General features: G+C 37.5%; 1 protein-coding gene across 4 annotated transcripts in view; it reads right to left on the reverse strand.

Annotated features, from left to right (window-relative positions):
- Nucleotides 1-22,711, reverse strand: part of ASH1L (ASH1 like histone lysine methyltransferase) — a 217,150-nt gene that overhangs the window by 113,092 nt on the left and 81,347 nt on the right. For 3 of the 4 annotated variants that reach the window (XM_060031244.1, XM_060031235.1, XM_060031260.1), the window contains 2 exons: nucleotides 14,540-15,281; nucleotides 2,919-3,098 (listed from right to left, as the gene is read on the reverse strand). In XM_060031244.1, the coding sequence (XP_059887227.1) occupies nucleotides 2,919-3,098; nucleotides 14,540-15,281 (922 nt within the window). The remainder of the gene's footprint in view (nucleotides 1-2,918; nucleotides 3,099-14,539; nucleotides 15,282-22,711) is intronic. The other variant, XM_060031254.1, reaches the window with a different exon arrangement.

The raw sequence follows: 22,711 nt of genomic DNA on the forward strand, positions 1-22,711 counted from the left end.
TTAAAAGATATTCCAAAATATGGCTTCCCTGGTGGCGCAGTGGTTGAGAGTCCGCCTGCTGATGCAGGGGACGCAGGTTCATGCCCTGGTCCGAGAGGATCCCACACGCCACGGAGCGGCTGGGCCCATGAGCCATGGCCGCTGAGCCTGCGTGTCCGGAGCCTGTGCTGCGCAGCTGGAGAGGCCACAACAGTGAGAGGCCCGCGTACCGAAAAAAAATAAAATAAAAAATATCCAAAATAAACCATTTTCTTCTCATTTATTTCTATGAGATGAAGAGCTAGTTCTAACATAAACAAGGTCCTTTTCAGAGTGAAAGACTTTTATCTGACTAGAGACATTTTAAAACACTAATGTAGTTGATGATACTGATCTTTTGAGGAACAGTCTGATTTTATTATTAATCTCTCATTTTTAGGAATTTAATCCAGAAGAAGTACATCAGTCAAAAAGTAGAAGTAAAACTTTAACTACAGTGAGTTCCCTGGTGGTCCGGTGGCTAAGACTCTACGCTCCCAATGCAGGGAGCACGGGTTTGATCGCTGGTCAGGGAACTAGATCCCACATGCCGCAACGAAGATCCCGCACTTAGCAACGAAGAACCCACATGCTGCAACTAAGACCCGGCATAACCAAATATAAAAAAAAAAAAAAAACGCAAAACCAAAAACCAAAACTTGAAATATAGTTTTTAGCGGAGAACTTTATACCTGCTTTTCTATTCAGCAAAAACATTCCTTTAAAATCGTAACTGTATTAGATCTTCCCCAAATGCATTTTCATTTTCTCATTTGTAGTGACAATGCTAATTTTTTTTCAGGCATTGTCACCTGAAATAATGACCACTATTTCTCAGCCTTCCCTGTGGCTGAAGTATGGTTACACGACTATGTTTCAGTCAGTAACTGTAAATGAGGTTTTGAAGTTTCCTTTCTTAGTCAGATTAGCTGCTATAATGAATTACCATAGACTTGGTGGTCTAAGTAACAAAATTTTATTTCTCACTGTTCTGGAGGCTGGGAAGTCCAAGATCAGGGCTGGGTTCTAAGTGAGAGCCCTCTTCCTGGCTTGCAGATACTGCTTTCTTGTTGTATACTCACATAGTAGAGAGAGAAATCATCTCTCTCTGTGTCTCTCTTTATAAGGATGTTAATCTCATTCAGGAGGGCTCCACCCAAATAACCTATAATTATTCAATACTTCCCAAAGGCCCCATCTCTCAATATCATCACACTGGGGATTAGGGGTTCAATATATGAAATTTCAGGGGAACACATTCACTCCATAATGCTTCCTTACAAAGAAGGTACAATACTTGTTTTTTACTCCCTTTTCCTCTTTTATCCTCTCTGTAATGAAGACCTTATGGCAGTTATGTTGGAACAAAAGGTAACCATAGGAACGCAAGCTTAGTGTTGAAATGGAAGAACAGAAAAAAAGGAGTCTAGGTCCCTGAAGACACTGTGAAGATACCATGTTAACTCTGAACTGTGTACTTCACAACTTTTTTTAAATTAAAGGAAAATAAATGTTTTTCTTTAAAAAGTCTTGGTTATTTGAGAGGGTTTCTTATCATTGGCAGCTGAAACTAAGCCTAACTAATAAAACGTTTTCATGACCCAAGCAGCAGAAATGGAGTACAAAGAGTTTATGTGATACCTACCTCAGTGGCAAATTAATGAAAGATCTTTTCAATGCAAAATAAAGTGTTGTGATTTATATGTTGATCACTTTAACCATACCAAGTCAGATGTATCTCTAAAATGTAACTGTTCCTCTTTCAATTTCATTCTTTTCTTGCCTAAATTCAAGAATTCCTCATGACCTTTTGATGGATACTGTGAATTTCTGCCATTAGTAACTCTCTCATTCAATTCATTTTCCACTCTGTTGCCAGAGTTATTTTTTATTTTATTTTTTTTTGCAGTACATGGGCCTCTCACTGTTGTGGCCTCTCCCGCTGCGGAGCACAGGCTCCGGATGTGCAGGCTCAGCGGCCATGGCTCACAGGCCTAGCCGCTCCGCAGCATGTGGGATCTTCCCGGACCGGGGCACGAACCCATGTCCCCTGCATCGGCAGGCGAACTCTGAACCACGGCGCCACCAGGGAAGCCCAGCCAGAGTTATCTTAAAACACAAATTTGCACTTCCTTTTCTAAAAATAGTATTTTAAATTTCCTATAGCTTAGTGGGATAGGTATCTTAAGAGTCAGTAAAGTCCACGGTCCCTATCACACAATGCTTATTTTCCACAACACCACATTTCAGAAAAAGTGAACTTCTGAGTTGTTCTAATACATGAAAAGTCTTCGCATCCTAGTATGTGCCTTGGTACATGCTATCCTAACTGGAATGCCCTTCTCCATCTTGCAAACTACTGCTGAATGTCCAAAACCTAACTCAAGTATACTCTGTGAACTACTTCTTAATGAATGATATAGTGAGTTGATAGCTCTCTGGGGTTTTAAAATGTTTCCATCAGAGGACTTATCAAGCTGAACTTTCCCAATGGAATATGAAGTTCTTAAAAATAAGAAGTATTTTACTCATCTGGCAAATAGTTTGGAACACAGCATTTAACAAATGAGGAATGAATGTAGAAAACCATCAAGATCATTTTAGATAAAAGCAGAGTGTCCCTTTTCTTAATTTCAATTAACAAAACAGGCATCATTAGAATCCAAACTACAGAAATATAATCTAGAAAGGCAGAGAGAAGATAAAGATCAGGGAAAATAATTAGCCCCAAACAACATATCATGAGTACAGTGAACACTGAGGTGTTTGTGATGAGATTTGTATTTGTGTATATTACATTTGTATTGTTTCTTGTTTTTCTTGATAGTCAAAGTATTATTTAAAACATGGAAGAATGACAGGTCTTTAAAGGATGTCAGCTGATAGGTACCACTACTTACTCTGTAGTTTTGTAAACATCAGAATACAGCCCTGCTTTCTGATACTTCTTCTTTGGGGGACGTGGGGCCTTCTTTTCTCTTGGGATGAGAGAAAGCACAGGCTGCAAGGTACTTTCAGGTTCGGGAGGTTTGGCTGGGGTTTCAGGAGGACTGGGAATCTCAACTGCTGCTTCAGTAAAGCTAGAAAGAGAAGTTTAAAGATAATTTTATGGTGAAATTTTTTTCCTACAAATAATTATCTATTTAAAAAAACATCAGAGCAATTATAAAAAGAGACATGTGGACTTCCTCATCTGGTCATGCTGGAGTAACAGATACCAGATTTCTGTCCTCCTGACAGAAACTAATAGAAACACGGCAAAGTACAATAAACCTGAAGTAAGTTTATGAAACAATTATCAGACACTGGACAACAGTGACTATAGCACTGTGATCCCTGAGAAAATTGGAAATAAAATAGAAAGAGATGATTCCTATAACCACTTTGCCTTTACAAGGACTGAGGTAGAGGGAGTAGAGCCAAAGCAGAGAATGGCCAACTTAATGAGTTGAAAAGAGATCAGAATATGGAGAGGCTGAGGTAGTTAGAATTTGTGAGGCAGAGTACTGGAGTGGAGAAAGCTATGGAGAAAAATAACTCTAGAAATCTGTGTAAGGGTCTCCTTTAGTACATTGCTAAATACTAAGTTTGTGTATGTGCAAGGTGAAATTCCATAAGGCCGGACAAAGAACCACCAGAGTATTATAACCTAAACAATTTCCAGAGCTCCCACATGATGACAGATACTCAGATTCCACTAGGGAGAGTGAAAGACACTGCCCAACACTGTGGGCATTCAATAGAGATCCCAGAGGGTAACATTATCCATTTTTGTAGGGCTCAACTATCTCTGGAATAAAAGCCAGCTCTAATAAAGCTTAAAAACTAACTTCAAAAGAATCCAAACCAATCCACAAGTAACTTAACTGCCTACCAAAATAAAATCGAACATATAGAAAAGAACAAAAAACATACACACAATAATGTGACATTTACAATATTAAAAAATTCAAAATGAAAAAAAAGAGCAATGACCAAAATTTTTCTAAATTTGATAAAAAGTATAAACCCAAAGTTCCAAGAAGCTAAACAAACCAGAAGCAATATAAACTAAAAAAAAAATCAAGTATGGCATATCATAATAAACTTCCTGAAAACTATTGATGAAGAAAATAAAAAGAGCCAGAGAAAAAATACACAGTCTATACAGGAGTACAAAAATAAGAATGAATGCAGATTTCATGTCTGAAATAATGCAAGCCAGAAGGCAATGAAAAGACATCTGGAAGTGCTAAAAGGAAGGGGAGGGGAGGAGCCTGTCAAAAGAGAATTCTAAATCAATCAAAAACATCTTTAAAAATTAAGGTGAATATAGTTCCAGGCAAAGATGGAATAGACACTTCTACCTATCCTCCCATTAAGTACAACTAAAAACCCTTGAAATTATATATAAAATAAACATAAGCACACAGATTGGCTAGGTACCTTGGGACCTAAGCAATGACATATCAGGGAATTTCGTAGATTTTCTTTTTGCCTCATACTTAATAGTGAAAGACTGAATACAGTTTCCCAAATATCAATGAAAAGACAAATGTCTGCTCTCATAACTTAAATTCAACATCAGTTAAAGGTCGAAGCCAGTGCAAAAGGACAATAAAAAGAAAAAAATATAGAAGTGTGAGTCCTCCAATTTTGTTCTTTTTCTTCAAGATTGTTTTGGCTATTTGGAATCCCTTGAGATTCCTCATGAATTTTAGGATGGATTTTTCTATTTCACAGAAAACATCACTGGGATTTTAATACGGATTGCACTGAATCTGTAGATCACTTTGGGTAGTACTGATATCTTAAGTCTTCCACCCCATAAACACAGGCTTTTCTTTTTCTTGCCTAACTGCTCTGGTTAGGAATTTCAATACAAAATTGTACTGAAGCGGCAAAAGTGGGCTTCCTTTCCTAGTTTCTGATAATAGTGGAAAACCTCTGTCTTTCACCACTGAAGTGGTCAGCTGTGAATTTTTTACATATAGCTTTTATTAGGTTGAGGTAGTTTCTTTTTATTCCTAGATTGCTAGCTTTTTATCATGAACATGTGTTAGATTTTTGTCAAAAAATTTTCTGCATTTACTGGTATGACCATGTGATATTTCTTCTTTAGCCTGTTAACGTGATTTTCAAATGTTGAACAAGTTTTGTATAACTGGGATAAATCTTACTTGGTTATGAGATGGGTTGGCTTCATATTTTATTTTATTTTTTCCTATTCTCCTTATAGCCAAATTCATTTTTTCTGTGCCTTACCTTATGTTTCTTCCTCCTAAAATCAAAAATGTTTTCTGCTTTCCTGCTTATATGTGTCTGTATATATTCTACATATATAAACTCTTCAAGTGCCATGTTTCTCCAAGTTCTGTCTATAGACCATGTATATCAGAATCACCTTGGGGGCTTTAAAGGAAATGCAAATGCCTACTCATAGAATTTTAAAAATTCTTATTAAGGAGATCTGAGATGGACACTTCCTAACCTTGCTGGTCCCTAATACCCGACACTGTGCACTCTCATTACAAGAGCATCCTTCTTATCCCACTCGGGCTCTGACACCGTAGGCTGGGTTAACATTCCCTTGCCCTCGCCCCATAACCCAACTCTTCACCTCAATTAGCCTCCCAGCTCAGGGTCACCATGGTTTCCACATCCCATACAGATACCTACCAAATGGCTTTACGACTGAATTCTTCAGGAAAGAAAAGAGAAAGAAGAAGAGGTAAGGTATTTTAAAATATGGCTTTATGGGAATTCCCTGGCAGTCCAGTGGTTAGGACTCAGTGCTTTCACTGCCATGGCCTGGGTTCAAGCCCTGGTCAGGGAACTAAGATCTCACAAGCCACGTGGCACAGCCAAAAAATTTAAAAATAAATAAAATAAAATATGGCTTATGATATATTTATCTACATTAAGACAATACATGGTTTATTTTTGTGGCTTTCTTTTTGCTTTATAAAAACAAAATCAGTTAGTATATCATTTTTAGGGTCTTGTTTCTTTCATTTAATCTTGTCTAAGACTCATTCATTATCATTACATGTTAGTTATAATTCATTAATTTTTATTACCATATCATATTCCATTGTACAAAAAACTGTAATATACTTATTCCTTTTCCTGTTAATCTGGGATATTTCCAGTTTCTATATATTATAATCAATCTTGCTACTACTTTTCCAAAAAATGCTTTCTGGTGATCATTGGGCAGGAGTTTTCCTAAGCTGTGTAAAAGGTAATTGCTGGATCATACTGGGTTGTTTTGAAATACTTTTTTGGTTACATACTCTGGATACCAAAAATGTATAAATTATATCTTATTCTTTTTTTTTTTCTTTTTTTTGCAGTACACGGGCCTCTCACTGTTGTGGCCTCTCCCGTTACGGAGCACAGGCTCCGGACGCGCATGCTCAGCAGCCATGGCTCACGGGCCCAGCCACTCCGCGGCATGTGGGATCTTCCCGGACCGGGGCACAAACCCGCGTCCCCTGCATCGGCAGGCGGACTCTCAACCACTGCGCCACCAGGGAAGCCCTATAAATTATATCTTATAAATTTCTTCTCCCAGTTTGTAGCAAATCTTCATACATTTATTCGGATGATGTTTGATAAACGGAAATTCTTGGTTTTAATAATAATGCAGTATATCAATCTTTACCTGTATGCTTACTGCTTTTGATATCTTGTTTATGAACTCCTTTCTGAGAAACAAGGTCATAAAGTTTTCCTCCTTCTGTATTAGCCTTTAAAAGTTTGAAGGTTTGCTTTTTACACTTATGTATTTATTTAACCAACTGGGAACTGACTTTTATACATGGATTAAGACAGAATCCAATTTCATTCCCATTCCTATGCAATATCAACTTCTGGGGCACCATTTATTGAATATAATTTTATTTCCTTATTGATATGTAGTGTCACCTCCATCATATAGCAAGCTTGCATGTATGGATCCGTTTCTCTTATCCAATTCTATATTCAGTTCCACGCTAGCTCAATATACCATAGCTTAAAATTAAGTCTTGGGGCAAATCCATTGTTTCATTCAGTGATTCCATTCCTAGGTATATACCCTAGAGGAATTAGTGTCCATATCCACCAGTGAACATTAGAGGAATGTTAAGAGCAGCATTTTTGGGTAATAGTGTCAAAATGAAAATAACCCAACAGTAAAACAGAAAAACTCTATATCTGCATCAACATGGATGGATCTAGAGATTATCATACTCATCGAAGTAAGTCAGAAAGAGAAAGACAAATACCATATGTTATCACTTACACGTGGAATCTAAAATACGACACAAATGAACCTATCTACAAAACAGAAACAGACTCACAGACATAGAGAACAGACTTGTGGTTGCCAAGGGGGAGGAGAGGTGGGGAAGGAAAGGATTGGGAGTTTGGGATTAGCAAGTGCAAACTAGTATATATAGTATGGATAAACAAGGTCCTACTGTATAGCACAGGCAACTATATTCAATATCCTGTGATAAACCATAAATAGAAAAGAATATGAAAAAAATATATATGTATAACTGAGTCACTTTGATGTACAGCAGAAATTAACACATTGTAAATCAACTATACTTCAAAAAAATTAAAAAAAGGAAGACTATTACATACAAACAATGGATAACTATAAAATAACAAAAAGGAGGTAACTACAGCAACATGCAACAACAGAGATGGTTTTACATTTATATGTTGAGCAAAAAAGGTGAGGCACAAAAGCATATGTCCTGTATAATTCCATTTCAGTGAAGTCCAGGAAGGATAAACTAAACTATATTGTCTACATTGACACTTAAATGGTATGAAAAAAGGTAAAATTCAGGAGATTGATTATAGCTACTGGCAAGGAAGTGGTGTATGACTGGGAAAGAACATGGGATGCTACCAATGTTCTATATGTTCACCTGTTCTGTATCTACATAGGTGTTAACTTTATAAAAAAATTTTTTAGGGCTTCTGTGGTGGCACAGTGGTTAAGAATCTGCCTGCCAATACAGGGGACATGGGTTCAAGCCCTGGCCTGGGAAGATCCCACATGCTGCGGAGCAACTAAGCCTGTGCTCTGCAACAAGAGAAGCCACCGTAATGAGAAGCCCGTGCACCCACCACGAAAGAAAGGCTGCGCACAGCAACGAAGACCCAATGCTGCCAAAAACAAATAAATAAATTTATTAAAAATAATTTTTTAAACTGGTTACTTCTATTTATACACTTTCTGTATGTGTATTCCTCTTCAAACTCCCTTCATATTCTCTAAAGAGTTTTAATGAGACTGAAATGATCTTTTTAAAGAGAGATAGAACCCTCTTTTAAACCTGGTCCTGGTGCTTTCGTGTGGCAAGACGTCGTAGATTCAATTTACATTACAGAAGCACAAAGGGTATTTCTTTCTAAGTAGGTATTTTTCCTAGGAATACAGCACATACATTTCAACTGAGTTTTACAATTTGTTGGGCATAAAGTTCTTAGAGTACTCACATTTTAATCTCTCATATATAGCTTATTTCCTTTTTAGTTCCTAATTTTATTATTCCCTTTCTCTTCCTTTATTGATCAACCTTACCAGAAGTTTGTATATTTTATTCGTTATCATTAGTATTACAAACTTTGGTCTTCAGTGACTCTCTCTACTGTACCTTAGTTTTATTTTGTTAATTTAATGTATATGTTTTATCTCTGTCCTTTACATTTTGGGGCTTATTCTCATTTTTCTAATTTCTTCTCTTTTTTAAATAAATTTAAAAATTTTGGCTGCAATGGGTCTTCGTTGCTGCACACGGGCTTTCCCTAGTTGCGGCGAGGGGGGGGTTACGCTTCGTTAGAGTGTGCAGGCTGCTCATTGCGGTGGCTTCTCTTGTTGTGGAGCACAGGCTCCAGGTGCACGGGCTTCAGTAGTTGTTGCTTGTGGGCTTAGTTGCTCCGCGGCACGTGGAATCTTCCCAGACCAAGGCTCAAACCCGTGTTCCTTTCATTAGCAGGCGGATTCTTTTTTTTTTTTTTTTTTTTTTTTTAGCAGGCGGATTCTTAACCACTGTGCCACCAGGGAAGTCCCATTGTTTTTAGAATTTCTTAATTGGACTCTTTGTAACCAAGAAGGACCCTATGGGGTCTTCCCAGGACAGAACCCTCCCCTATATCCTCTGCTTATTTCCTCTCTGAAGTACCTAGATAATAGTATCTGATGCACATTTCCTGAAGTTGTTTTACAGATGCTAAAACCAAATGGGAGAAATTACTTACTTGATGATCATAAGCACCACAGACCTACTGGCACCTAAGGACTGATAATCTTAACCTCTGTGACACCACCCTGTTACCTCACCATCAACCAACTGCAGATTTGTGCATGAGCTGATCATATACCTGGGATGCCCCTCCCTCACCTTGCCTTTAAAGATGCTTTCCTAAGCCCAGAGATAAATCCATGCACTTATGGTCACCTAATCTATGACAAAGGAGGCAAGAATATACAATGGAGAAAAGACAGCCTCTTCAGTAAGTGGTGCTGGGAAAACTGGACAGCTACATGTAAAAGAATGAAATCAGAACACTCCCTAACACCATACACAAAAATAAACTCAAAATGGATTAAAGACCTGAATGCAAGGCAGACACTATAAAACTCTTAGAGGAAAACATAGGCAGAAAAGTCTTTGACATAAATTACAGTAAGATCTTTTTAGACCCACTTCCTAGAGTAATGAAAATAAAAACAAAAATAAACAAAAGGGACCTAATTAAACTTAAAAGCTTTTGCACAGCAAAGGAAGCCATAAACAAGACGAAAAGACAACCGTGAGAATGGGAGAAAATATTTGCAAATGAAGCAGGTGAGAAAAGATTAACCTCCAAATTATACAAACAGCTCATGCAGCTCACTATGAGAAAGACAAACAACCCAATCAAAAAATGGGCAGAAGACCTAAATAGACATTTCTCCAAAGAAGACATACAGATGGCCAACACACACATGAAAGGATGCTCAACATCACTAATTATTAGAGAAATGCAAATCAAAACTACAATGAGGTATCACCTCACACTGGTCAGAATGGCCATCATCAAAAAATCTACAAACAATAAATGCTGGAGAGGGTGTGGAGAAAAGGGAACCCTCTTGCACTGCTGGGAATGTAAATTGATACGGCCACCTATGGAGAACAGTATGGTGGGTTCCTTAAAAAACTATATATAAAACTACCATATGACCCAGCAACCATAACTGAAAAAAAGACACATGCACCCCAATGTTCACTGCAGCACTATTTACAATAGCCAGGATATGGAAGCAACCTAAATGTCCATCAACAGAAGAATGGATAAAGAAGATGTGGTACATATATACAATGGAATATTACACAGCCATAAAAAGGAACAAAACTGGGTCATTTGTAGAGAAGTGGATGGACCTAGAGACTGTCATGAAGAGTGAAGTAACTCAGAAAGAGAAAAACAAATATTGTCTGTTAACGCATATATGTGGAGTCTAGAAAAATGGTACAGATGATCTTATTTGCAAAGCAGAAATAGAGACAAAGATGTAGAGAACAAACGAATGGATACCAAGAGCGAAAGGAGGGAGGTGGGATGAATTGGGAGATTGGGATTGACATATATACACTATCAATATCATGTATAAAATAGATAACTAATGAGAACCTACTGTATATAGCTCAGGGAATTCTACTCAATGCTCTGTGGTGATCTAAATGGGAAGGAAATCCAAAAAAGAGGGGATATATGTATATGTATAGCTGATTCACTTTGCTGTACAGCAGAAACTAGCACAACATTGTAGAGAACTATACTCCACTAAAGATTAATTTTAAAAATTAAAGATAAAAATGTTTTCCTAAAACCCATCAGGGAATTCGGGCTTTTTAAGCACTACCTGTCCTGAACTCCTTGCTTGGCATCCTGTAATAAATGCTGCACTTTCCCTCATCACAACCTGGTATCATTAGTTTGGCTTTACTGTGTACCAGCGAGCAGACACAAGTTTTGTTTGGTAATATCCTCATTTGTAAATTTTCAGCATTCTTGAAAATAATATAAGTATTAATGGCTATGAATATCCCTCTAGTACCTCTTTAGATACATCCCACAAATTTCAATATGTAGCACAGTATTTACTCAGTTCTAAATATTTTTAATATTTTAATAATTTTATTTTTTTATATGAGTTTAAAAATTTTTTCTTTTTTCCTTTTAGATCCAGGATTTGAACGCAGGGTTTTCTGAATCTAGAACCCAGCTCATAATCATTACAATATTCTTTTGCATTCTGGTTTGTTATTAATCAATGAATAGCGATCAAACTCTTTAACATGGTGTACAAGGACCTCTGCAAGATCTGGTCCCTACCACCTTTTCTCTAGACCCATTTGACACCATACTACTCTAATTAACGTGTTTTGGCCACAAAACGTTTCTTTCATTTCCCTGAACCTGTCATGCTTTTTCATACTTACCAGTCTAAAATGTATGCTCTGGTGTTGCTCCTCTAAATAACAAATAAAGTCTGTTCTTCAGATTTTACCTTAGTCATTACTTCCACAAAAAAACTGAGTCAATTACCTCTAATATAAGCTCATAAACCTAAATAATTCTTCATAATAGTTAGAATGTAAGAACCATGAGGACAGGGAATATTTCTATATTTGCTTACAACTGTATTTACCCTCAGCACATGAAATAATTTTGCAATAAATAATTTAGAAATAAATTAAGAGGGACTTCCCTGGTGGTGCAGTGGTTAAGAATCTGCCTGGCAATGCAGCTGACATGGGTTCGAGCCCTGGTCCAGGAAGATCCCACATGCTGCGGAGCAACTAAGCCCGTGTGCCACAAATACTGCGCTGTGCTCTAGAGCCTGAGAGCCACAACTACTGAGCCCACGTGACATAACTAGTGAAGCCTGCACGCCTGGAGCTCATGCTCCGCAACAAGAGAAGCCACTGCAGTGAGAAGCCCGTACACTGCAATGAAGAGTAGCCCCTGCTTGCTGCAAGTAGAGAAAGACGGTGTGCAGCACCGAAGACCCAACGCAGCCAAAAATAAATAAATATATTTAAAAAATAAAATAAAGAAACAAATGAACAAACTCCTGCTATATAACAAGTGCTACAGTAGGTTCCAGTTCGAGAAAGGTGAAAAACTGTTGCTATCTCTGGGAACTCACTGTGCCATGTCCTTACCTACACAATCTCTTGAGGGTGGAAACTGTATCTTTCTCTTTATAATCTCCTCAAATTCCAGAATATAATTTTGTGGAAAATAAGTGTTTAATGTTGCTGACTAATGCTACTAGAACTTGCTGGAACAGAAGGGCTTATCTGAAATAACGCCTTTTCTCTGAGGCGCGTTTTTAACATGACCCTTCCTAAAGTGATTGGTTAAGATGTCTCAAATTGTCACTTTCTTACTATAGCGAAGGCAAAAGTCATTCTGTTTGTAGATATTTTAAAAGCCTCAGTAATGAAAACAGAAATAACAGATTGATAACAAAACAGACTGATGGGAAGAGAATATAAAAATATAAAAGACCCTAAGACCCAAAGATATTTAAGAATTTATATGATAAAGGTATCATTTCAAACAAGTAGGGAAATGATGATCAATTAATAGTGCTAAGACCGCCATGTAAAAATACAAAAAATTGTGCTTCCCTGGTGGCGCAGTGGCTGAGAGTCTGCCTGCCGATGCAGGGGACACAGGTTCGTGTCCTGGTCCAGGAAGATCCCACATGCCGCGGAGCAGCTGGGCCCATGAGCCATGGCCGCTGAGCCTGCACATCCAGAGCCTGTGCTCCGCAACGGGAGAGGCCACAACGGTGTGAGGCCCGCGTACCACAAAAAAATCCAAAAAAACAAAAAAACAAAAAATTTAAATCTCTTAATTAAATTTCTTCCCCTTTCAAAGAAAAAAACCTTCACAAAAATCCAATGGGAATATAAATTATAGACACTACATATAAAACAAAAATGCTTACAAATCTGCAACCTTGATAAATAACTGGCAATAAACATAGCACTAACTCATACCTTATACAAGAGTAAATTTCAGCTGATTTAAGACCTATATGTAAAAAAGTAATATGTAACCCTTTGAAAGAGAATAATTAAATTATGATATATTCTTAACATGCAATAAGGTAATTCTATATGTACTAAATGACAAGATCGCCAAGATTATAAAGAGAAAAGTTGTTACAAAATTAAGTATAAAATATATGTTACCACTTATATAAAATAACAGCTTTGCATATGCATGTATTTATAAATGCATAAGAAAAGTATCAAAGGATACACAATATATTAACAGTCTTATCCATGAAAATAGGATTTGAGAAGAAATGAGATCATGTGAAGAGACTTTAACTCGTGAATCAGTAAACTTCTAGTTTCACTGATTTATTTATGAGTGTGTATTCTCAGGAAAGAAATTTAAATCCCATATATTCTCTATAAAAAAAGTATTTTTTCATAGATGTATGCATAGAGAGCTACGAAAAACTTCTGTAAACAGAGGTCGTCCAGTGGTTAAGACTGCGCGCTTCCACGGCAGGGAACACGGGTTCCATCCCTGGTCAGGGAACTAAGATCCCATATGCCACATGGAGAGGCCAAAAAAATAAATAAATAAGTAAAATAAAAATCAAATATTCCTTCAGGGAAAGAATCTGGTTGGATATATAACAAAAGGATTAAATGGTCTTCTCGGGGGTGGGGGTGGGGGGTGATTTTTGACTTCTGCCCTACACCTTTTGGGGAAAAGTAAAAATATAAAAAAGAAACTATTAAAAAACAATCTAGGGGCTTCCCCGGTAGTGCACTAATTAAGCATCTGCCTGCCAATGCAGGGGACATGGGTTAGAGCCCTGGTCCGGGAAGATCCCACATGCCGCGGAGCAACTAAGCCCGTGCACCATAATTACTGAGTCTGCGCTCTAGAGCCCGCGAGCCACAACTACAGAAGCCCAAGTGCCTAGTGCCCGTGCTCTGCAATGAGAAGCCACCACAATGAGAAGCCGCGCACTGCAACAAAGAGTAGCTCCCTCTCGCTGCAACTAAAGAAAGCCCACGCGCAGCAACAAAGACCCAATGCAGCCATAAATTAATTATTTAATTAATTAAGAAAAAATCTAACACACAGAAAGACTTAAAAAATGTATTTGACGATAGGGATGAAAAGTTTTAGAGCACCAAGGAGATAAAATAGTGTGATAGTAAAAATAATTCCACTCATATTTATACACTGGATAAAACACACACAATCTCTCTGGGTCTTGATTTCCTCATCTGTATAGTAAGGGCCTTGTGTTAGATTGTTACATTCCCCCTTGCTTCTTAATTATTTACAATTTTGGACAGCCATAAGAACAAACACTTATAACAAAAAAGAACAGGTCTTATATAGTAAAAGGTTGTTAGATTAAATGTACAATTCAGCTGCACAGATATGTTACATTTGTGCATAAGCTAGTTTTCTCTACTCAGAATGTTAAACAAGAAATTACCTTTTAGTATTTTCTTGTTCTTCTTCTTCTGGGAATGGCTTCTGCTTTTTCTTGGTCTGTTCTTCCAACAGCCAACTTTTCCTCTTCAATCCCTTTTTATGTTCTGAGTTCAGGTTTACACTCTGAACGACAGCTTCAATGACATCTGTAACTGTATCAGGGCCAAGGTGCAGTGCTGTTCCTTCTTCACCTTCATTTAATTCTGGGCTGACAAATTGGGCAGCTTGGAATGCTTGCATTGATACCACAGCCTGGAGGGGACATTTCCGAGGTCGACCTGGCCTGCGTTTCACAAAGTTATTCCCTGTCCTGGCCTGTCTTTGAAGTTTTTTGGCTTTTAAAATTTTATTGACGTGGTCTAGGTTTTTCTTGGTGGCCAAGATTTTGTCATAATTGCACATTTTCCGAGCTTGGCGCTGCATAGCTTCTACTACACTTCTCTTGATATGATGGGGGGAATGGCTGCTGGGCAACTTTTCAGAAAGGAGTGAGATGCTACTACTGCAAGAGTCACTGGGGACTGCAGGCACTAGAAGGCTGTCTGGTTTTCCCAGGGTTCGCTCCTTGCTGTGGCTATGGACTGGACTGGAGGAAGGTGGCACAGAGGCAGATGCGATCACAGCATCAATATTTTTCTCCAGGGGCTCTTGGTCCTCATGTTGTACCAACCGCTGCAGCAGACTATCCACAGAGTCATCCCCAGATGAAACCAATCTTGGACTTCGAGACGGAACTCCGTTCACTAAATAAGACAACAAATCACACATGATAAAAACTGAACACAACTGGTTATTTAAATAACTTTACAAAGAATAAAAGACAAGGAATACCACTCTATTTTTCATAGCAAGATTAAATATCATATTGGGTTGGCCAAAAAAGTGCCTTCGGTTTTTAAGTAAAAATAAAAGACACATTTTTCATTTTCACCAAGAACTTTATTGAACAATGTATTCACTCTTTTGTTCCACTACCTTCTGCCATTTTTCAGGCAACTTCATAATTCCATCTTCCCAAAACTTTTTATCTTTTTGAGCAAAGAACTGTTCCAGGTGCCTTTTACAGTCTTCCAGGGAATAGAAATTTTTTCCATTAAGAGAATTTTGTAAAGGCCTAAATAAATGGAAATCTGAAGGTGCAATGTCTGGTGAATATGGAGGATGAATCAGAACTTCCCAGACAAGCTGTAAGAGTTTTTGCCTGGTCATCAAAGAAACATGTGGTCTTGTGTTATCCTGATGGAAGATTATGCGTTTTCTGCTGACTAATTCTGGATCATCAATTGCTGCTTTCAGTTGGTCTAACTGGGAGAAGTATTTGTTGGAATTACTCGTTTTGTTTTCCAGAAGGAGTTCATAATAGAGGACTCCCTTCCAATCCCACCATATATATAAAACATCACCATCTTTGGATGAAGACCGGCCTTAGATGTGGTTGTTGGTGGTTTATTTCGCTTGCCCCATGATCTCTTCCATTCCACATTATTGTTCAGTATCCACTTTTCATCACCCGTCACGATGTGTTTTGAAAATGGAACATTTTCGTTATGTTCAGTAGAGATTCGCATGTGGAAATACGGTCAAGAAGGGTTTTTTTCGCTTAACTTATGTGGAATCCAAACATCGCAGCAATTCACATAACCAAGCTGATGCGAATGATTTTCAACACTTGATTTAGATATTTTGAGTATGGCGGCTATCTCCCACATGGTATAATGTTGACTGTTCTCAATTAATGTCTTGATTTGATCGCTATCAACTTCAAATGGTCTACCCGACCATGGAGCATCATCCAGTGAGAAATCTCCAGCACGAAACTTCACAAACCATTTCTGACACGTTCGATCACTCACAGCACCTTCTCCAACCACTGCACAAATCTTTTTTTGCATTTCAGTTGCGTTTTTACCTTTCTTGAAATAATAAAGCATAATATGCCGAAAATGTTGCTTTTTTCCTTCCATCTTCAGTATTAAAATGGCTACACAAAAATTCACCAATTTTGGTAAGTCTTTTTTTATTTTTTTAAGAATTTATTATTTATTTTTGGCTGCGTTGGGTCTTCGTTACTACACGCAGTCTTTCTCTAGTTGCGGCGAGAGGGGGCTACTCTTTGTTGAGGTGCGTGGGTTTCTTATCACGGTGGCTTCTCTTGCTGCAGAGCACGGGCTTTAGGCACACAGGCTTCAGTAGTTGTGGCTCGCGGGCTCTAGAGCACAGGCTCAGTAGTTGTGGCACATGGGTTCAGTAGCTCCGTGGCATGTGGGATCTTCCCGGATCAGGGATAGAACCCATGTCCCCTGCATTGGCAGGCGGTTTCTTAACTACTGCGCCATAAGGGAAGTCCTGATAAGTCTTTTTTTAAATGTACGCTGATATGACAACTGTCACATACAATCTAACAAAATTGTTTTGAATGAAGTTAAAAACAACTAAGTGCTACTAGAGCCATCTTGCAGAAAAAACCGAACGAACCTTTTGGCCAGCCCAATACCATATGCATTTGTCTTTCACAGGCAAGCTGATAGTTTCCTGAATAGGGTACATTACAGTACCCACAATAAATTCAAAGTTGGCCCATGTTTCCCTAATAAAACGTGGTGGGTCAAAAAAACAATTCTCACTCTCTGAGACGAGGAGCAGAAAGAATAGAGCTTATTTCTTTAAAAATGAAGGTCCAGTTAAGAGACTCAACAGCTAAATATTGAATAAAGAACTAAACTTTAAATACATATATTTCTAGTCCAGTGCTTTTTCTGACAATGTTTTAAGTGCAAAGGAATATAAGTGAAATTCTCACCAGGGAAGCCCGGTTCAGTGGTTTTTTTGACAGATTTCTTAGGAATTTTTCTATAGATCATATCACCTGTAAACAGATATATTTTTTCTTCTTCCTATCTGTATGCCTTTTATTTCTAAAAATCAGGTTTTTAAAATAATTAAAAATGGATGTTAGATTTTGGCAAATGTTTTCTCTTTACCTAGATGATTATGATTTTCTGTTAATTTCGTAAAATACACTAATTGATTTTCTAATGTCAATCCAACCTTGCATTCCTGAAATAAACCCACGTGGTCCTGGTATGTTATACATTCAACATACTGGATTCAATCTGATAATATTTTGTACCGTTTGCATTCATGCTTAATAGTGTGTAGTTTTCTGGTAATGTGTTGCTTGGTTTCAGAATCAGGGTAATGCTGGCCTTCATAAAATGTACTGGGAAAATGCTCCTACTTTCTGGAATAGTTTTTATATACTTACTATTATTTTTTCCTTAAATAGTCATGATTGAAGCTATTTGGGCTTTGAGTTTACATTGTAGAATGGTTTTAAACTGCAAGTTGAATTTCTTAAATAGATGTAAGGCTCTTTAGGCTATTTATTCTTGAGTTTTAGTAGCTGGTGTTTTTCAAAGAATGTGCTCTTTTTTTATCAAATTTATTGGCATAAAACTGTTCATTATGCTCCCTTATTGTCCTGTTATGGTATGTAGCAATTGCACTGATATCCTCTCTTTCATTCCTGATACTGCTAATTCAATTTCTTTTTTCTTAATCCTTTCAGCTACAGTTCTCCTTTAAAAAAATTTTTTTTTGATAAACCAGTATAAGCTTTCATTGATTAATGTTTTCTGTTTATTTTTGCTCTTATATTTATCATTTTTCTTCCATCTAATTTGGGTTTAATTTGTTCTAATGTCTTTAGCTTCCTAAAGATGAGAGTTTGGGCTTAGACCTTTTTTGTTTAATAACGTAACTTTGTAAAGCTAAAAACAGACTTAGCTATACTCCATAAAATGTATGTGTTTTCATTTTTATTTAATTTAAAAGATTTTCTAATTTTGTCTGTGATTTCCTCTTTGACTTATGGGCTATTTAGAAGTGTGTTGTTAACTTTTCACTTATTTGGGGAATGTCAAGATATCCTGTGTTACTGAATTCTAATTCAATTCCATTGTGTTCTTAAAATATATTCTGTATGATTTCAAACTTTTAAAGTTTATTAAGATGTTTTATGGTCCAGAATATGATGCTACCTTGATATAATTCCACATGAACTTCAAAAGAATATAAGAAAAGGGTGTTTTATATTTATTTACTGAAAATTTCTGGAACTCTTCATTCCTTTGGTAGAGCCATGTTTCCATCTACTATGATTTTTCTGTTTGAAGAACATTTCTACTACCGTAAACCTGCTGGCAACCAATTCTTTAAGCTTGTTTTTCTGATAATGTTTATTTTGCCTTCATTTCTGAAGGGTATTTCACTGGTTATAGAATATTAAATTGATAGGTTTTTTTTCCCCTTCCAGCATTTTAAAGACATTACTTTTATTGTCTTCTGTCTTACAACATCTCTGACAATCCATCTGCTGTGATTCGTTCCAGTGTTCCTCTGTATACTATGTGTTTTCTTGTCTCTTTGCTTTTGCTGGTTAATTTTAAGATTTTCTCTTAACCACCAGTTTTAAGAAATTTGATAATGATGTCCCTTGATTTCTGTATGTTTGTGTATCCTGCTTGGGATTTGTGGGACTTCATGGATCTATGGGCTGATAACTTTCATTAAGTGTGAAAAAGTTCTGAGGATTATTTCTTCAAATATTTTTTATTCCTCCTTGTAAGACTCAGATCCTATGTATGTTGGCCCTGCTGATACTGTACCACAGGGTCACTGAAATTCTATTCATTTTATATCACTTTTTTCCCCCCACTTCTACATTTCATTTTACATAGATTTTATTAGTATTTCTGCAAGTTCAAAGATCTTTTCTTCTGTAGTGTCTAATCTGCTGTTATCCCATTCAGTGAAATTTTCATTTCAGATATTTATCACCTAAAGAAGTTAGCATTAGATTTTAAAAATATCTTCCATTTTTACTATTCGCTATATTCATATTTTCCTTTAAATTCTCAAAGATAGCTGTTTTAATGTACTTGTCTGTTAATTCCATCACATGTTATTTCTGTGGCAGTTCCCACTGACTGATTTTTACTCCACTAAGTCATACTTTCTTGCTTCTTGGCATGTCTATTAATTTTTGATTGGATGCTGGACACTGTAATGATACACTGTTAAATGCTCAGATTTTGCTGTCTTCCTTTTTTTAACATGTTAAGTTGGAGAAATTGAATATACATAGTTTCTGGTTGATTTATTTGCCTTTCAATTGCAAAATAAAGGCTGCCATTCCTGGGCTGCTGGAGTAAATGAGAATGCTAGGTCAACCAAGATGGAGGATACATTGATCAAGAAAAACTTAGCTTTATACTGAACGGAAATTAAGCTTGCCTTTGGCTCTGCAAGGCAACTGGGGGCACGACCAACCTACAACAAATTTTAATTAATTTTTTTCTTTGTCTCACAGGCAATATAAATCTGCATGAGAGACAGAAGGTGAGTATGAGCTTGTGTTCAGAAACTCGTTTTTCTGCTCCACCCAAAGCTAAAACTGAAACAAGGATCTAGCTTCTGTGATAGATTTGTTTCTATTTGCTCTTACACTGGTGTCACCATTAAGGAGTTACACATCTATGCAGGGAAATCTGATGTGAACTTCTGTCTGCTGGAGTTCTAGGCTTTGTCCTTTGTCTCTTATACCTGAATGTGTTCCAATAACCAGGCTCTATACCACCAGGACTCAAGCAGATGTTAAGTAGCTCTAATGCTCTTTATGTGTGTTGAATCAAGCTTTCTGAAAGTTTCTGGTTTTCTATTTATGCATTTCAAAGTTCAGCAAATATTTTAAGAAATGTTTTCCACATTTTATCTAGTATTTTTAGTTCTTGGTACCAAGAAGTTTGTTTGCTCTGCATATCTAATCTACCACACTACTGGAAATAAAGAGGTCTAATCTATTCCAATACTACCTAAATTCTAACAGTCCCCTTTCCTCATCTCAAGCCTCCAAACTGCTCTAACTTTACCTCTACCTGCAAACTGTTTTAAAAAATCTTTTCCCCAGGACTTCCCTGGTGGCGCAGTGGTTAAGAATCTGCCTGCCAATGCAGGGGACACGGGTTTGAGCCCTGGTCCGAGAAGATCCCACCTGCTGTGGAGCAACTAAGCCTGTGAGCCACAACTACTAAGCCTGTGCTCTAGAGCCCGCAAGCCACAACTACTGAAGCTCGCATGCCTAGAGCCCGTGCTCCGCAAGAATAGAAGCCACCGCAATGAGAAGCCCATGCTCCACAACAAAGAATAGCCCCTGCTTGCCACAACTAGAGAAAGCCCGTGTGCAGCAACAAGACTGAACGCAGCCAAAAAAACCAAAAACCACTTTTCCCCAATCATTTCACACTTTCTGTCCAAATCTTTCTTGACCTCTTTATTACGTCTGACATTAAGAGATTTCTATGACATATACTCTTTACCTTTTTTATTAAAAAACTATTTAAGGGCTTCCCTGGTGGCGCAGTGGCTGAGAGTCCGCCTGCTGGTGCAGGGGACATGGGTTCGTGCCCCGGTCCGGGAAGATCCTACGTGCCGTGGAGCGGCTGGGCCCGTGAGCCATGGCCGCTGAGCCTGCGCGTCCGGAGCCTGTGCTCCGCAACGGGAGAGGCCACAACAGTGAGAGGCCTGCGTACCGCAAAAAAACGAACAAACGAACAAAAAAACTGTTTAAAAATTTTGTGTCATTCACTGACATCTTTTCATCCACTTCCCTCTCAAATCTAATGTATCTTAAATCTCCAACGCTGTCATCTTTTCAAATTACACTTTCTCCCTGGGCCTCATTCACTGCCAAATTCAAGTTTATCTACATACTGCTAGATGTGTATCTCTACCATAGGTGTCATAAACTATAAACCACACCGTCCAAATGGCTATCTAACATCTCTACCTCAATAGCCCAAAGACAGCTCAAATTTAATATATCCAAACCTGAAGCCATTATCTACTGTCTTCACACATTTCTCGTGCCACAGTCCATTCTCCATATTGTAATGTTTTACATTTTTCTAAAATGCCTATGTGGCAGACTATATTATCATTCATAAATATTTGCTGTTCCTCCCTTGATAGGATTATACTTCCCATACTTCCTTGACATAAGACTTAACCATGTGACTCGCTTTGGCACTGAAATGTGAGAAGTAACATATGTTACTTCTGGGCAGAAATTTTAAGAGCTAGTTAGTGCTTCGCTGTGGCCTTTTACTCTGTTTCATAAGACAAGCAACATTCCAGATAGATAGAGGCTGCTCCATCAGACAGGTTACTAGAGGGAAGACAATATGGAGCAGACCTGTCATGGTCATACAGCATGAATAAAAAATAAAGCCTTTGTTGTTTTCAGTCACTGAAATTTTGGGATTTTTTTTAGCACTGCAAAATCTAGCCTATTCTCAATGATACAATATATGAAATAATTTTCATCTTCCCTGTTCAAAATCCTTCAATAGCTCCCAACTGCATCTACAATAAAGTTTCAATTCCCTCAAATAAAAAAGTACACCATATCTGATATAGTCCATTATTACTTTTACAACTTCATGTCCTTGTCCCACCTGTCTACTCAAATTATAGTAGTATATATGTCACATTTTCAGTATGTCAGTGGTTAGTGCTTGAGTTCCTCTGTGTGTCATAACATTTTGTATACTGGCCTGTTATAGAATTTAACATACTTTTTAAGTGGTGAATATATCCAAATCCTTGAGGACAGGAACTTATCTTATTCATATTTGTATCCCCAGTGCTCTGTATATACAGTTACCCTAAATAAATAGTTTACTAAAGTAAAACATTTTGGTGATTTTCTTCATAGATATGTCTCTTATTGAAATCTCATTCATTTTTTTCGGGGGTTGGCAAACTTCTTCTATAAGAAGAGAGATAGTAAATACTTTAGGCTTTTGAGGACACACACAATTTCTCGCGTATAATTTTTTCTTTTCCTTTAAAAAAACAGAAACAAAAACCAGCCCTTTAAAAATGTAAAATCAATTCTTAGCTTGAAGGCTGCACAAAAAAGAGGCCTTGGACAACATTTAGTCCACAGGCTATGGTTTGCTGAACCCTGGTCTAGGCTGACACCATCAAAATTAGTCAGTCATTGCATTAGTCAGTGTAAAGACAAAGTACTATGAGAGACAAAACTACCATTGCTGTTTGAACTCCACTGTACCTTTGGCACAATGGTACTAATAAAAAGCTTCAAATATGG

The sequence above is a fragment of the Delphinus delphis genome, chromosome 1, assembly GCF_949987515.2.
Source record: "Delphinus delphis chromosome 1, mDelDel1.2, whole genome shotgun sequence".
Lineage (NCBI taxonomy): Eukaryota > Metazoa > Chordata > Mammalia > Artiodactyla > Delphinidae > Delphinus > Delphinus delphis.